Source organism: Rhynchophorus ferrugineus, unplaced genomic scaffold, assembly GCF_030347505.1.
Source record: "Rhynchophorus ferrugineus isolate W39M unplaced genomic scaffold, kcgeb_rfMv2 rfM7, whole genome shotgun sequence".
Lineage (NCBI taxonomy): Eukaryota > Metazoa > Arthropoda > Insecta > Coleoptera > Curculionidae > Rhynchophorus > Rhynchophorus ferrugineus.
Window position 1 is genome coordinate 16,131,224 of NW_027472586.1, and position 18,898 is coordinate 16,150,121.

Below are 18,898 nucleotides of genomic sequence, written 5' to 3' on the forward strand. Positions count from 1 at the left end.
AAATTGGAAAGGGTTTTAATCAGAACACAGACCAGCCCGTCTCACTTGCTCACAATTCAGGTAGTTTTCGAAAATATAATTGAGTATTAAAATCCAAAAACCATTACAGAAAATAGGTCAGGTGAAAATATTTCCTAATATTACACAGAACTTCAATATAAGTTCACATTTTCCACATCTCTTATCATTGAATGATGCAGTCTAGAGTGATTGGCTGTAGGTTATTGCATTTGGTGTCTCAGGATCTGTTTTATATATCTTGTTATATACTAGCAATATAGTATATAGTATAACATAGCACTATATCTATTTTTGCAGAAAATACAGCAATATTAACAGTTAGAAGTGATCATAAAAGAGCAACATATAAATAATTGAACCGAAAGCTACAGTATAAATATAATATATATATATATATATATATATATATCAAGTTTATAAATAAAATCAATGATCCTATACCAATTGGGATGATAAAAGTACCAAAAGTACAAAAATGTTTTACTATCGATATTTAAAATAAATTACAATAATTTTACTTTTGGACTTTGATCTGGAAATTACACCGGTCTATTGAAAAAAATTAGACTAAAATACACCCAAATTCCGTGCAACAAATGTTTAGGTATTATTCAAGGCACCAAAACCAGGGGAATTCAGATAGGAAGTAAAATAAAGAAACTAAACATAGTGTTCATACTCAAATCAACAAAGTGCTAAGGAACGTCGTTGATACTCTTATTTTTAGAAGTAGTGACCCTTACCAAGATCTTAAAATGGAGAGCGTAGAAGAGAACTTTGCTATACAATCATGAGTCATGAGCAACTTTTGAACCTTGAAACCAGTGCGGCCTTTTCAGTCACATGCCCATATTTAATGGCATAGAATAGAATATTATAGGAAGTTAATACTCAAAAACTCTAAAAATAATAAATATATATCTACTACATCTTTAAACATACGAGTAGAATTGGTAAATAGAGAGTAGTGAAATGATTCAACTTTCATCTTCTGGGGGCCGTGCACTGCTCTCTATTATGTTTGGCGCAACTTTAATGCCAGTTTTGCATAGAAAATGTTTATTTATCACAAGCCAATCGTTGTGCTTTTGCCTTTTCAGCAGAAATACTCTTATTTTACTACTTTAGTTATAACAAGTCAATTGAAAAGTCCCCGGACTGACACATAAATGGCGCTACTAAAATTAAATTCATATATTTTTTCATTAGCACTAACCGTCAGAAGATGCGTATACAAATTTAACAGCTATCGGATCATTAGTTTGTAAATTATAGCATTTCGAATGAAGCAACCGCTGTTATTGTAAAAAAATGGATAAAATATTGCTTTTTGAAGGAAAAAAAATACAGTTGAAGCAAAAACTTGACCTCAACTTCAAAAATCAACCATCCAGGATTGGTATGCTAAGTTTAGACGCGGTGAAATTAGCACCGAAGACGGTGAAGGCAGTGGATGCCCAGAGGTTTTACCGACGAAACAAAACAAAATGATTTTGAATGACCGTAAATTGAAATTAAATGAAATAGCAGACATTCCAAAGATATCTACTGAACGTGTACCTTACATTATTCACGAATATTGGGGTATGAGTAAGCTCTGTGCAAACTGGGTGCCGCGTGAGCTCAGTTTTGGCCAAAAACAACGACGAGTTGATGATTCGGATGACCCGAGTTTTTGCGTCGGTATGTAACAATGGCTGAAACATGGCTCCATCCTTCAGTCAAATTGACAGTCATCCGAGTGGACCGCACACGATGAACCCGCTCCAAAGCGTGGGAAGACGCAACAGTCAGCTGACAAGATTATGACGCCAGTATTTTGGGATGCGCATGGAATAATTTTCAATGACTACCTTGAATAAGGAATGACCATCAACAGCGACTATTACATAGCGTTATTGAACCATTTGAAGGACGAAATTGAGGAAAAACAGCCGCATTTTAAGAAAAATAAAGTGCTGTTTCACCATGACTGCACCGTGTGGCAAGTCAGTGAAAACAATGGCAAAAATCCATGAATTGGGCTTCGAATTGCTTATTCATCCACCGTATTCTCCAGATCTGACTCCCATCGACTATTTTCTGTTCTCAGATCTCAAAAGAATGCTCGCTGGGAAGAAATTTTCGTCGAATGAAGAGGTGATCACCGCAACTGAGGCCTATTTTGAAGCAAAGGACAAATCGTACTACAAAAATGGTATGGAAAAGTTGGAGGGTTGCTATTTGTCAGTATATCACCCTTGAAGGGAATTAAGTTTAAATAAAAAAAAATTTGTCATAAAAATGTGTTTTATTATGGTTGGCCGGGGACTTTTCAATTGACATGTTATATTATGCGCAAATAAATAAGAGAGAAAGTAGACAAAGAGAGAAAGACAGATAAAAAATCCAACCCAAGTCTTTAGAAGGAGTGGTTTCGTTTGTATTAAAAGAATATTAGGTCTACGCTATCGTTTGCTCCTTGGATTCTATGTCGCCACTACTTTCAGTTAAAATAAAATAGTTTTCAAGTATAGTTCAAGTTTTTGTTTTACGCCTCCAACTTTTATAACTTACAAAGAATTTTTATATATATAAATATAGATATGGCCTCAGACTCATCAAACTCTCAAAGTTATTTTTTAGGACATACACAGAGAAACCTTTCATTATATTTCCGAAAACTTTAGGTTTTTGAATTTAAAAACTTTCGATATTTATCAGCAAAAAAAATAATGAAGTGCGAATTCAGGCCCTTAAATACTGCCAAAAAGTTTTACCCTTCAAATAATTTTGAAGATAAATCTCAATAAACACTACCCTTCTAACTAAACTACTTGCTAACTAAACCGCAATAATTTCAACTTAGGAAACATATTTGAAGCCTTACATTGTCAGGGCGGAAGACAGTTTGTGTTATAAAAGTCAGGATGGAGCAATATTGTTGACAGTAAATTTCTGAATAACATTTAAGGGTCATTAAATGCTTCTCAAAACATATAACACACTAAAGGGATATCAGTTACTGGTTTAAAATTGTTATTGTCATTGTTAAGAAAGCAAAGTTATTCAAACCGATGTTTAATTTCCTCAAACATCTTTAATTAAAAAAAAAATAACGTTGTTTTATGAGGACAAAAATATGTTATGTCCACGCATTAAATAAAAGTGAGACATGTTACCAATTAATCACTCTAATTCACTAAAAGCATTTTACTTGCAGGTTCTTGAATTTAAAAAATCACCAAAAGCCTGTTAATGATATTTTTGTAGTTCTTTTTATATGGTATCAATATTTGGAAACGCTATATAACAGATATTAAAAATATTTTCGGAAATAAAATAGAATATATACATAGTCATAAAAATGTTACCTCCTTCAGCTTTATTTATCGACTTTATTTATATTCGCAAAATAAGTTTTTTTCTGTGCCATATAAACTCTTTGGGTCTAAAAGTTTCCCCATAGTCTATTCAATAAAGGAGAAGTACCATGCCTTTTGCCAAATGCGAAAAATTGTATATAAACATGAAAAAACTAGAAATAAAGTTATTTCATTGGACAAACTTTCCAATAAAAAATGTTAAAATATTTATATTACGTGCTTGCATGTATTTTTATCTGCGAATTTTAGATATTTTCCCAATATATGACAAACATGAGCTTCTGCATTTATATTTATAATCTTCTATGCTCTGTTGACCTTCAAATTTGGCACAGAACGACTTCATTGAATAAATACTACCAGATATTAGAAACAGGAGAAATTAATTTTTCCAATCGCTTGTAGCGACCTTGAGGCATGTCGAATTTTACATCGTGGAATAACGGTCTACAAAATACCCAGAAATATAATCCCAGATGTTGAACACGGGCAAGGTGCCAGCAGCGCCAACTAGAACCTGATAACGAATAGCTAGCAACCCCGAGACGTTTATCTGGGATGTTATTGAACTGTATTTCCATTCATTCAGTACTCGACCATTGTTTGGTTTGGTCTCCAGCCTCGTCTCCAGGTAACACCGCTGCCATCCGTTTTATCTATTTTGTACTTTTCACATTTTTTATATAGCCAATAAATAACGGGCACATAATGTAAACACCACTGTTTCATTTCGTTTTACCTCCATTCACCGAGCCATATCAGTTTACCCTAAACGCTCATAGCCTTCTGGATCTTTTTTGTCACATGTAAACATCTGGCAGCAATTAATTGATCAGCTGCTAATAAGTTTTTTAAGGTTTCCAGCTAGATGTTCGCCCAATAGATTTTCTCCAAGCCCTTCTTTATCATTGACAACAATATGCCCATTTTTATATCACTGAAACCAAATATCAAACATTTGGCAGCAGATTACTAAAAAAAAAAACAAAAATAATGAATGCCGAAAATGAAATTTTGTGCGCTCTAGCATTAGCGTCTCTGTACACTGAATAATTCAATAATAATAAATTTTGAAGAGAAATGTTTAAAAATTGAATCCAACCGTACGGTAAGAAAATACAAAAATAACTCTTTCAAAAGCATTTTTTCAGATAAAACTTATAAACTCCATAAAATAATATCATGGTCACCTTTTCGCTCCTTGCCAGTTTATATTATCTTAAGTTTTCATACTATAGCGAGATTTTCTCCATTCAACCTTTAATAAAATGGGAATCGAACCATTCACGAACAAGAAAGTAAAACCCAAAAAACTCTCAAATTATATGGGAATAAAATCTGATTGAAAACTTTTCTCTGTATTTTTTTCCTTTCTATTGTAGCGTGGTATTTTTTTCTTTTCTCAAATATCGTTCTAAATCAGTTTCGTCTTATTGTTAGATAATTCTCGGTTAAAACATTTTACTGTTTATATTCTTTCCACTACAAATGGAGAATATTACGATGGCTAGATTTGCTGATGATACTGCGATTATAGCTGTCACAGACAATAGTGAAGAAGCCACACGAAAATTACTACAGACACGTGACGATATAAATAATTGGACACAAGCTTGGAAAATAAAAAATTACGATAGCCTGTGCATGTGCTGTTCACCTACATTCAGGCCGTACAAACACCAACAATATTAAATAATTATTCCATATAGCAACAACTCTAAATATCTCGGAATGAATCGTGATGCAAAACTTCGCTGGAGGGAACATATAAAGAAGAAAAGAAAAGAACTGGAAGTGAAATATAGAAAAATGTATTGGCTAATTGGACGAAAATCACAATTATCAGTACATAATAAATTGCTATTATATAAGCAAATACTGAAACCCATATGGACATACCAAGTTTAATTATGGGAATGTTCTTCAAGGAGTAAGATAAACAAAATAAAAAATTTTCAGAACAAAGTCCTGAGAAGTATTGTGGGCGCACCCAAATACAACAGGACTGATTAATAGATCGAGACCTTCAGATACCCTCAGTCAGTCAAGAAATGAAGAAAATTGGAAGGGAGCATGAGGAAAGACTCCATTCTCATAAGAATATTGAAGTATTCCAACTTTTGGATACCACCAGAACAGGACACAGACTCAAAAGAATCAAACCATCTGATCTTGTGTAGTGTTGTTTAGTGAGGTGCATATAATAAAAAGTACAGCACGGGCATGTATAAACATTATTTCCCCAGAGACTGAGATAGGGCCGATAGGTCCTCCTAGTTAAATGCCAAGATTTAAGTTATAATAAAGACAAATTGTAGGTTGGTCGAAAACGACTAGTAACAATGTAATAATTAAATAATAAAAAATATTATCTTCGCCTTTTTTTACGGATGCAAATATTATAGCAACTGCAAAACATTAATAACTGATTTGTATTCAGGGTTCAAATAAGTCTAATAAGTAGTACATATGAATTCAAACCGTATGAAAACTCTCAACAAATTAAAACTCTAAGTAAAACGTAACTCCGAAATAAACAACAGACAATAAGAACGTTTATGCGCTTATTATCGATCATTCCTTTTAAATTATTATCCTTGCCAAAATAACAGTAAATTTTCCTGAAAAATATTCAGCCTTATTATAATAAAAAATATTTCCTTCTCACCGATGGATTTTAAAAGCGTATACTCGTTTCGAACAAGTATTTAAATAATTCCATTAATTTGTATAAATTTCCATTTTCAAAACGCTTTGCCCGAATTTGCATAATGGTGTCCCTCCACCGTAATACCTATCAACTGACGATATTTCGTTGCTCGTATTTCAGAATTTTTCACGTTTCCAAATCTATGGAATGTCACGAAAAACTGACGTTCGAGTTATGTTTCTGTAATGTTTGCTGCTTTGGCGTTATAGCCTATTCGAATTTTTTTGTAGATACATCATCAAGATGTTTAATGTATTGCCTGCCACAATTTGTAAATTCGGTTTAGATTCAGACAATATTTTCCTTCTCATTCTATTCTAGTTAAAAAGAGCCAAATGCTGTCTAATTAGTTCAAACACGTAAACGAATGAGCCTATCAAATTCGTCCGGTTGTCAAACGTACGCAAAATTATTCAAAGTATTAATTATAATTACTACAGGTTATAAACCGGCAAATGTTATTTTAGCGCGTTGATTATTTTGATCAATTTTAAATAGCTTCTTTATATATCACATTAATTTGTTTGAAAATGCCGAAAACAATAGATAGTCAGGGTCACAAACTGACTGCAACTTTAATAAGTTATTTCGAAAAGGAACGAGATAATGGAAGCCCCCTTTCGTCCATAAATTTCGTTAGAGATGTAAATATTGATGTTCTTAAATATTATAAGTTGCTGCAATTTTATTGAAAATGTTTTTAGCCTGCTGCGCTGAATATTAGTACGGGTACTGTGACTAACATCACTTACAAAATGAAGAGCAATATGTTAGATTCAATCAAGAATATTCGCCTACATACGAAGTAGGTGACGAATCTTGACCATCTTGACTGGCTTTATACGAAATCATATACAGAAATGCATAAGAGCACTAAGTACACAAACTATTTAATCGATATAAACATAATATAATAAAATTATTTCAGAGAAAATTGTTAGTCTGGAAGGGATGTGCAGCTTTTTGAGTGAAGTAAGCCATCCCCTCATACACACTTACGGGGCATAAGATTTAAATAGTGCAAATATAACCCTCGAAGAGTTTTAATGGAACCTCCAGACATTTTCTTAAAAAGAATTCAATTTTTAAAGGCATGCAATAAAATCAAGGAAAATAAATTATTTGAATTTGTGTATGTTGATGAAACTTGCAAATATGCAATAAATATAGAAATCTAGAAAATATAGAAATTTATAATAAATATAGAAATTTATATTATATTTTTATATACTGGGGCACCCTTGGCAAGACAGTAACAAAAAAATGTAGAAAACAAAAATTGATGAAAAAAGGTAAAAGTTACAATAGCATTTGATTAGGTTTTGTTGGTCATAATATTTATTAATAATTAATTGTACTCACTTCGGCGGTACATATGCTAAAATTGGAACGATACAGAGAAGATTAGCATGGCCCCTGCGCAAGGATGACACGCAAAATCGTGAAGCGTTCCACATTTTTAAATTCCTTGGTTTGCTGTCCGACCACAAGCTCAACTGGCTCCCATAAATCTCAAGAATAAATGTTTGGCAGATTTAGGTCTACTGAAGACCCTTTCCAACGTCAATTGGGGAGCACACAGAACATCGTTGAGCAATATATATCAGGATAGCTGATAAGAAGCAAATTGTATTATGGAATCCAGTGTTATATTACCGCGCCACCTTCATACGTGAAGAAATTGGATCCCATACAAAACGCCGCTATTAGAATCATATGGGGAGCATTCCGCACTAGTCCGGTTGAAAGTTTGCAGTGCGAGGCAGAGATTTCATCGCTCGAGTCATGGCGAGAGCTTCTGCTACTAAACTATACGGGAGCTTGCAGATTCAAGTTCCGTCCAGAGTTGGACCAGTTCAATACCTTTTTCCTACCTAAGGCAAACTGGACCAATATAAGGAAGAGGCCCTTAGGCCCCTCAGTAATCTTCCAGAGCATATGTAAACGATTAATGATTGTGATCTCAGATGCAAAATATAGAATCACTAATATACCACCATGGCAGTTCTCAAGAATACACATAGACCTCTCTATGAAGGTTCTGAATAAGGAAACAAACAGTTCTTCTACAATAAAAAGCTTCTTTAGACAGAAATCGAAGAAATTATTCAAATCATTTTATCATCTACACGGATGGTTCAAAACGTGAAAACTTTGTGGGTGATGCTTATCCGTCTAGTCTACTCGAGAGACACTTTTGGCCTCCATCATTGACTAGCATTTTCACCGCGGGGCTGCTGGCCCTGCTATATATATGACCCTATCTGCCTTGGAAGAATCACAGATTAGCGAATACATACTAGTAGTATGGGATTCCATGAGTTCCCTAGAGAGTTTAAGATCGGCAAGGACAATCCACCCTCTGGTCATATACATCAGAGAGATACAGACAAAGTTACATTTTAGGGGCTTAAGAATAACATACCTCTGGGTCCCCTCCCATAAAAGAATATCTGGAAATGAAAGAGCCGACCATCTGGCCAGTAGGGAAGAGGAATCGATCAAGTTAAACGAACTGTTTAGCAAAAAAGATGCCAAAGTCTATATGAGGGGCCTAAATAGACAATGGACCCAATTAGAATTGGACCTTCTCATAAAAAAACAATAAATTATGGGAAGTCAAGAGGATATTTTATCAATCTATAGACCATAATAACATGAGTAGATGCAAGTCAAGCGTCCTTGCACGACTGCGAATGGGGCACTGTAAACTGACACACGAATAGTTGTTGAAGGGACATATCCCGCCCTTAAGTGATTTGTGCTAGATTCAACTAAGCGTTAGACACATCCTACTGGACTGCTAAAAATATGATGATGATATGAGGAGACAACTTGAGATGCCGACAACACTGGAACAATTGGTCCAACCTGAGCAACTGAATCTGCTGATTGACTATCTAAAGGCCATAGACCTACTTCAACACTTGTAACATACATTTATTATTGTGTAATTGAAAAATGTTATTGTATATATACTACTGCTTATAATCTACTGTGTAGTATTTTAAGCTGTTAATGTTAATATAATGTATTGCAATTCACCGTAAATAGCCCAAGAGGCTGACGGGTTTAAATAAATAAATAAAAATATATAAATTAACAATTAATTGCATATATATTGTTATTCGTGAAGATTATTTGAATAAGAATGGCTTTATTCCTGGTGGAGAACTAGTGTTTTTCTCCAGGTTTAAGGATGAGTACCATGGAGAAATGAACCATAATATGTTTTTGTTATGATTTGAAAATCAATTGTTAAAGAACCTCGAGGAACCATGAGTTATTATTATTGACAATGCACCATTTCATAGAACACTGGTGGAAAAAATCCCAACAATAACATCAACAAAGGCTTTAATGAAGGAATGATAAATTAATGCTAAAAACCGAATTATTTCAAAATATTACTAGGTAAATATAACTGCGTTTTGCATTTTTTTTGCAATTTACTTTTTTTAGAAATAACTGCTGGCTGAACAATATGGTCATATAGTATTACAACTTCCTTCCTATCACTGCCTATTTAATCCAATCGAGTTGATATAGGGGAAAGAATTATTATAATAGTTTTATAAAAATGTTGTAACATAAATATTTTAATAATTTTTTTAATTTCCCCGGTAATAAATAAATCCGCTTAGCACACCCTCAGATGGTTTAGATGAACAAAATTTGACTATAACTTTATACATGGGAGATAATTATTCCATGCCTATCTATATCGATTATAGGTCAACATAATAAAGGGAACTCAACTACACCATGTTTTTAAATTTCGTTATTTAATTAATTTCAGATAAATTGTCCATCAATTAAAAAAATCAGTCGAGTTCGAATTTGAAATTTATGAATGTTAGGGCGTAAATTGAAAACGGGGCTCAAATTGACGAACGGGAATTTGATACTCGCTCACAGATCCTCATTATTAGCATTGCTTTTTGCTTTTAATTGCAAAAAAAATGCAGCTGGATTGTATTGAAGCTGTTTGTAAAGAGCTGAATGATATTAGAGATATATGGTAACAAATGCTTTATTAAAAAATATACCGGTTCTAATCAACTGATATCCGTGTAGCAAATAAAAAGTGTCCTGAAGTAGAAAAATATTAAAATACACTGTATGTACTAAATACTTATTAAATACACTTCAAAAACAATGTATTTGATTCATCATGTTTCTCTCATAATACTGTAAATTTCAATAATCAACAAAGAATTAGTGAGTGTAAATTACTATGCCACTGAACATTATAACAAAACTATAATGGGTAAGATTATTTTCAGAACTGTAAGAACTTCAGAACATCAAATAAAAGTAAACATGATCTTTCTTTACTTCCATGTTATAAACATAAGTATGGAATAATAAATGACTCTCAAAATAGTGTAACTTTCAATAATCAACAAAGTATTACTGAGTGTAAATTACTATTCCACTGAACATTATAACAAAACTATAATTGGTAAGATTATTTTCAGAACTGTAAGAACTTCAGAACATCAAATATAAGTAAACATGATCTTTCTTCACTTTCATGTTATAAACATAAGTATGGAATAATAAATGACGTAATACATCTATCTATATTAAAACAGAGAACATATAAATAACACAATTTTGTAATCCAAAACTTAGGTCTAAAAAGTAAATAATCAAAATAATTCATGTAAGATTCAAAGAATTAAATGGCATATAGTCATATCCGATAACATTAAACGTCTTTATTTCCCGAAACCAGCTTTCGGATCACTAGTTTGTGAGTTATAGCATTTTGAGTGAAGCAACTTTTGTTATTATGAAAAAAAATGGATAAAAAAGAATTTCGCGTGTTGATAATATATTGCTTTTTGAAGGAAAAACACATAGTTGAAGCAAAAACTTAGCTTGATGCCGAGTTTCCGGATAATGCCCCAGGAAAAACAACCACCATGGATTGATATGGTAAGTTTAAACGTGGTGAAATGAACACCGAAGACGGCGAACGCGGTGGATACCCAAAAGGGTTTCTTACCGACGAAAACATTTAAAAAATCAGCAAAACGAAAAAAATTTCGAGTAACCATAAATTGAAGTTGAATGAAATAGTAGACACTCTAGAGATATCAACTGAATGTGTTCATCATATCATTCACGAATATTTGGGTATGAGAAATCTCTATGCAAAGTGGGTGCCGTGCGAGCTCACTTTTGATCAAAATCAACGACGAATTAATCATTCGGAGCAGTGTTTGAAGATGATCAAGCGTAATAAACACGAGTTTTTGCGTCGATATGTGACAATGATGTGAAAAAATTGAAATGAAATAAATAAAGTCAAATTGTCGCTATAGCCCTTTAGGGCTACTTAGAAATAGATATTCATGACACAAAATAAATATTTTTCATTAAGATAACACACCTTTTCATATATACATAGTAAATGTTTTTTTGCATATTTAGCTTAGAACTTTGGTTCTTCCTGCACATCCGAGTATTCTTTCACAGAATCCAATTTTCATTAAACAAAAACATAATCAAGTCTGACATTTTGCCGGCCTTCCAGTTTTTGTGAATTTATTAAACAAATAATACACCAGAATGAAAGAGCGGAAATGTTTTTCAAGCTTCGAAACTAAGTACATTCAGGGCGTTGATATCACGAAATAAATCGATAAACAAGTTTTGAATAAACCGGATAATTAACTCAACTTTTTTTGGCCAGTTGTTTACTGATAACTTGTTGAACGTTTTACGCTTAAATTAAAAATTTCAAAAAGATGGTTTACTAGTGGTAAACTGAAATTCTCTTTAAATATATAATATAAATACTAAAAGTAAAAAGTTTTTGTTTTTTTTTTTGGTTTACATATTCTAAAATCTCCTTTTACAAACTATGAGTTTATTTGGACTGGACCTACCCAGCTCCGGTCTTACCCATTAACTGAACTTACTCATTAACCTGAACAACAACTTATTTATCAGAATTGGATACAGAAAGTAATATACATACTGTGATAATTTTTTGTTACGCAATTCACGAAATGTTCAAAAATAGTCTGAAGAACATTTAGAGAACAGAAAAATGTTGCAAACTAATATCGTTAATTACATTCTTTAAGTAATCTATTTCAGAATTAATATATATTTTGAATAAAACTGCAAAATATTGTAAGGAACACACAGTATTTGAGGACAATAAGGAAATCATTGGTCCTTTTCATTAACATATATTTTACTTTTACTTTTTAATTTACAAATTTCTAAATAATTTGACAAATTTACGTACTAATACTAAGATCAAATTAATAATAAATATTTAGTGAAATATTGGAAACTAAAAACTACATACAAGCTTATGGAAAAGAACGGAAATACAATTAAAAAATTGAAGCAATCAATGATGAGGATACTAAACCTGCATGCAGTAATTCAATATAAATACAAATGTAATAATTGAGTTGTTTAAAATAAGGTGTTGCCTGCCATTGTTGATGCTCCGTACTATATTTCAAATAAAGTGATACAACGCGATATTCCTCTAGAACCTATAACGAGTGTAATTCAACGTGTTTGTGTGAAGTACTTCGAAAGTCAGTGCATCCCAATATACTCGCTAATCAGCTAAATATGCGACGTGATAGTGAAGTGCGTAGACTAAAACGTTTAACACCATCTGATCTGATTATTGGATATATATAAACTTTAGAATAAGCTTTAGAATAAGACTAATTAATTAAGATAACATTTTATACAGAAGATTGCTTAATGAAGTGATTTTCTACATGCCATGTATATATAATATAGACATAAGAAAAACTTATTGCCAATAGGGCAGATTATGGACCCCCGAAGAATAATAAAAAAATTTATAAACATAAGTATGGAATAATAAATGACTCTCAAAATAGTGTAACTTTCAATAATCAGGAAAGTATTAGTGAGTGTAAATTACTCTGCCACTGAACATTATAACAAAACTATAATGGGTAAGATTATTTTCAGAACCGTAAAAACTTCAGAACATTAAATATAAGTAAAAATGATCTTTCTTCACATTCATGTTATAAACATAACTATGGAATAATAAATGACGTAATACATGTACCTATATTAAAACAGAGAACATATAAATAACACAATTTTGTAATCCAAAACTTAAGTCTAAAAAGTAAATAATCAAAATAATTCATACAAGATTCAAAGAATTAAATGGCATATAGTCATATCTTATTGCATTAAACGTCTTTATTTCCCGAACCCAGCTTTCGGATCATTAGTTTGTGAATTATAGCATTTTGAGTGAAGCAAATTTTGTTAATAATTTGACAAATTTACGTACTAATACTGAGATCAAATTAATAATAAATATTTAGTGAAAGATAGGAAACCTAAAGCTACACACACGTTTATGGAAAAGAACGGAAATACAATTAAAAAGTTGAAGCAATCAATGATGAGGATACTAAACCTGAATGCAGTAATTCAATATAAATACAATGTAATAATTGAGTTGTTGTGTTCATATATATAAAAAAAATCATTATATTAACGTTGACTCATTCCGACTCATTGACCAACACAAGCAAGATACAACAAATAATTAATAAAACAATAAAACAATAGAATTTTCATGCTAACAAATGTTGGACGACATAACTATATAAACACCAAACCAAAATTAAATCTGAAAATTATTACGAAACAATTGATGCAGTAAAACAATACATTTTATATAGAGCAGGAAGGAAACCTATTTTAAAATCCGGCATAATAACGTATTGTACAATATATTAACGCTGTATAAACAGGAAAATGTAAGTACGTAAAACGAAATATTATTATTAAAAAGTTAAAATCATGTAAAAATACATATTATTGAGTAATATATATATATATATATATATATATATATATATATATATATATATATATATATATATATATATATATATATATATATATATATATATGATTGAAATGTTTTTGAATGAAACAATGAAATCTGTTAAAATTTCTTTGTTTTAAAATTGTTTTATTATATATCAATGGTGATGTGTATGGTTTTTTATTTTATCTAAGAATGTTGCATAATAATATGATGATATTACCTAATACTACCGATGGGATTATCGATTGAAAACAGTCGAAAGAGTCGATAGTCGCAAAACAATCGATAGTCAAAAAACTAGCGACTGAAAATAGTGATACTATTTTCAGTCAAACGCACGGTTGGACTGTTTTTTTTTTAATCGTAATGTCAGACGAAGATGTACGAATCGTTTTCTGCATAAATTATGAGAGAGGAAAGGACGGAGATAATTGCTTGGGGCAGTTAATTTTATCCATATCCAGCGTAGTATAAGCGAGACGGAGATGTACATATTTCATCACCTACTAACTTTAAAAAAGAAAAGAAAAAAACTTTACTGAATACTATTAACATACAATTAATAATTTCGTTTTAAAGGATGTGTAATTACTTTTATATTTGAATATTCTGTGGATCTGTAAAAAGGAATGGAATTTTTCTACGGAATGGAATAATACCCCACAAATGCCTTATCGTATGTTAACATGTTAATTGCTATTTTTAAATGACATATTATATTATATATTGACATAATTAAAAATGATGCCACAATAACTACTAGAGCTTTTTTAAATAAAATAAATACCTTATTTATTACTGAACGGAAATATTTTTTAACAAAAATCGAGAGAATTAGATCCAACTCAAAATGTTAAATAAAAAAAATTCCTATTATTGCCATAAAAACTGTCAACAGTATTTTACTATTTATCATTCATAATTTTAATCTTATTTCATTAACAATCTTAAAAAATATCGTTCCAATATGTTCCTATCTGGGCATACATTCGGTACATTTTTGTCAGTGTCGCGTCTAGGGCGACATCCAGAATGTTAAAAATCAGTCGAATGAAACTCGTCGAAAAGTAGACCCGAAAATCGCAACTAAAAGTACACGACTGAAACAATTGATAGTAAATAGTAATAAAATCAGTCGGACCCAAAATAGCGACTGAATAAAATAATATTGCAAATAGATAAGTAGTTTTAGGTAGGTATTAAGGTGAATTGTGTATATAGTAGAATATAAAATACATGTAGTAGATAGTTATTACAACGATTATTACGTAGATATTTTATTTTAAAAAGTTGCAGCAGTTGCAAAGCAATGAAAAAAATCCAAAAGATGAAAAATGGGTGCCACATCAATTGAATGACAGACAAATGGAAAATAGAGACAATATATATGAAATACTTCAAAGGTAGGATTGGAAATTATTTCTGCATCAAACAGTTACGGGTGATGAACAATCTATTAATTTTGATTGAACAAATCATGATTATCACCTGGCCAAGCTGGTCGATCGACTCCAAGGCCAAATCGTTTTGGTCACAAGAAAATGCTGTGTGTTTGGTGTGACCAAAGTGACGTGGTGTATTACGAACTGTTGAAACCTAGTAAAAGAATTAATAGTGATCGCTACCGACCACAAATGATTAATTTGAATCATGCAATGATCGAAAGACACCTAGAATAGGACCGAAGACACGATAAAGTGATTCTCACAAAGCAAAACATGCCAAGTAAGCGTTGAAAGCACTCAGATGGGACATATCATTGCGCCTGCCGTACTCCCAGACTTTGCCCCGTGCGACTATCAACTTTCCGCATCAATGGGTCACGCATTTGTATAGCAACTCTTCGCCAATGTCGAAGAAGTGAAAATGAATGATTTTGCTCAAAGAGAATTTCCTGATATATGGGTAAAATATATAGAATCAAATGACCAATACATTGAATAAATAGGTCTTTCCATTTTCTTAAAAATTATGTAATTTTTTCCGAGAAAAAAACGGTAATAACTCTCCGGTACATTCGGTAAATATTACTTAAATATTTAGTGCCCAAGAGAAAAAAACACAATCATTTGATAACAACCAGAATTTTTAACTGGCTCGCCTTCATATCACTTTACTTATCGAAAATAAACTGGTTTGTCAACAAAAATGTAAACATTCGCATTGTCTTAATAACAACTTGTACTGATACACAACCCGAAGATGCATTAAAAATACAACAAAAATATCTTGAGTCAGTTAAAACAGTTGTAGTTCTTGTTGAATTTTGTCCGTCATTAATAAAGTCTATAATTCGTCTAACATTGTTGAAAACTCAATATTAACTAGTAGTAAACAGTTTCTCGTGTACAAAATTGAAATGTAAAAAAAAATAAAAAATATGATAACATCATAAAAAATCCAACAAGAAAGATCTAGTTTTAGTCTAAATAGTCGTAAAATTTATAATAAATCAATTTTGTATTGAATGCGTGCCTATTTCTATTTTCATATATATATTTGTTTTAGTGCTGCCTGTTATATGTATTAAAAAATAATAATTGAGCTTAAGAGTATAATTATTAACTCAGTCTGTAAGGAAATCAATAATTTTAGAAATTGTAGCCCTTGTTGACTTTGATCCATCATTTTTAAACTTTATAATTCGTCTAATATTATTGAAAACTCAATATTAACTAGTAGTAAACGGTTCATCGTGTACAAAATTAAAATGTAAAAAAACCAATAAAAAATATAATAACATCATAAAAAATCCAACAAAAAAGATCTAGTTTTAGTCTAAATAGTCGTAAAATTTCTAATAAATCAATTTCGTATTGAATGAGTGCCTATTTCTATTTTCATATATATATTTGTTTTAGTGCTGCCTGTTATATGTATTAAAAAATAATAATTGAGCTTAAGAGTATAATTATTAACTCAGTCTGTAAGAAAATCAATAATTTTAGAAATTGTAGTCCTTGTTGAATTTGATCCATGATTTTTTAACTTTATAATTCGTCTAATATTATTGTAATCTCAATGTTAACTGGCAATAAACAGTCCTTCTACGTGTCCAAAGTTGTAATATAAAAAAAACAATTAATAAATATTATAATAGCATCATAATTTTTTTTAATATCTAGTTTTAGTTTAAACTAGATATTTTTTATCACTTTATTTCTATTTTCATATATATATATATATATATATATATATATATATATATATATATATATATATATATATATATATATATATATATTTGTTTTAGTGCTACCTGTTATATGTATTAAAAAATAATAATTGAGCTTAAGAGTATAATTATTAACTCAGTCTGTAAGGAAATCAATAATTTTAGAAATTTTAGCCCTTGTTTAATTTGATCCATCATTTTTAAACTTTATAATTCGTCTAATATTATTGTAATCTCAATGTTAACTGGCAGTAAACAGTCCTTCTACGTTTCCAAAATTGTAATACAAAAAAACAACTAATAAATATTATAATAGCATCATATATTTTTACAATATCTAGATTTAGTTTAAACTAGATATTTTTTTAACTTTATTTCTATTTTCATATATATTTATTTTAGTGCTGCCTGTTTTATATATTTTAAAAAATAATAACTAAGCTCAACAGAATAATTATAAACTCAGTATGTAAGGAAATCAATACCTGTATAAATAGTTGAATTTGATTCATGATTTATAAACTTATTAATTCGTCTAATATTATTGTAAACTCAATGTTAGCTGACAATAAACAGTTCTTCTACGTTTCCAAAATTGTAATAAAAAAACAATTAATAAATGTTATAATAGCATCATAAAAAATTTAAAAAAATATCTAGTTTTAGTTTAAACAGTCGTAAAATATTGATGAATATGAATGTAAAATATGAATTAATCAATTTCGTATTTTTTTCGTTTTAATACCGCCTGTCATCTGTTAAAAAAAAATAACTAAGCTCAAAAATATAATTATAAACTCAGTCTCTAAAGAAATCAATAATTGCATAAATTGTAGTCCTTGGTGAATTGGATCCATCATTAATACATTTTATAAATCATCTAATATTATTAGAAATTCATTGTTAACTAATAACAAACAGTACCTCTCGTGACAAAATTGAGATTAAAAAACCAATTAAAAGATATAATAATAGCACCATAAAAAAACCAACGGAAAAAAAAACATCAACATCGAAATATTTCGCACAATATTCAAGAATATATTCGACAAACCTTTTATCTATTGACGTGATCCATTCCATAGCTTGACCGAAGCCACTGCGAGCGAGCGAAAACAAAAAAAGTGTTGTTAAAGAGCTTACGAACTCGCGCCGAATCTTGCTACCATTCCTGACGCGCACATCTCAACAGGAAAGCAACAACTGGCTGTTGGCTTTACGTTCCGACACTCGGCGTCAGGATAAAAGGTGTGCGCAAGACGACCCTTCAGGATAACATCCATGGCGATGGGACGTTGATGCACCCAGCTAGAACGCCGAAGGGCCGTAACACCTATTAAAATTACGTAAATTACCTAAATATTATAATAAAGTCGCTTGACAATTTACATTTAGTCATTTCTAAACTATTTTTAATAAAATTATACGGCTACAAAAGAGGCTTGGTAGCGCAGTGGTAAGGGCGACAGGACGGGCCTCTTACTGTTGCGATATTCGCGGGTTCGAATCCAGATGGGACATGGTCGTGAAATTTATGTTTGTGATTGTTCTAGGCAAGAGTGTAAAATCCGACAAGGAAAATGATACCAGTCACGCCAGTAACCAGGCTGGATGAGACCGGATGTCTTGTGAGATTATTTCTAAAGTCGGTAGACTTAATGCCGAGGACCGTGGTTAGGAGCCCACGTTAAGCCGTAGGTTCAGTTACTAGAAAATCCAAGAGGTTGATGTGACTAAAAGCAATAAAACTTTAATGC

General features: G+C 31.1%; 1 protein-coding gene and 1 non-coding gene across 2 annotated transcripts in view; one reads left to right on the forward strand and one right to left on the reverse strand.

The window, feature by feature from the left end:
• Positions 1-18,326, reverse strand: part of Epac (Exchange protein directly activated by cAMP) — a 517,502-nt gene extending 499,176 nt beyond the window's left edge. The window contains exon 1 of the mRNA XM_076410278.1: positions 18,196-18,326. Within this exon, the coding sequence (XP_076266393.1) occupies positions 18,196-18,224 (29 nt within the window). The 5' untranslated portion in view covers positions 18,225-18,326. The remainder of the gene's footprint in view (positions 1-18,195) is intronic.
• On the forward strand, positions 7,451-7,557 carry LOC143200398 (U6 spliceosomal RNA). The gene has a single exon (XR_013006722.1). It is a non-coding gene; the product is annotated as a U6 spliceosomal RNA (small nuclear RNA).
• Positions 18,327-18,898: the final 572 nt, after the last annotated feature.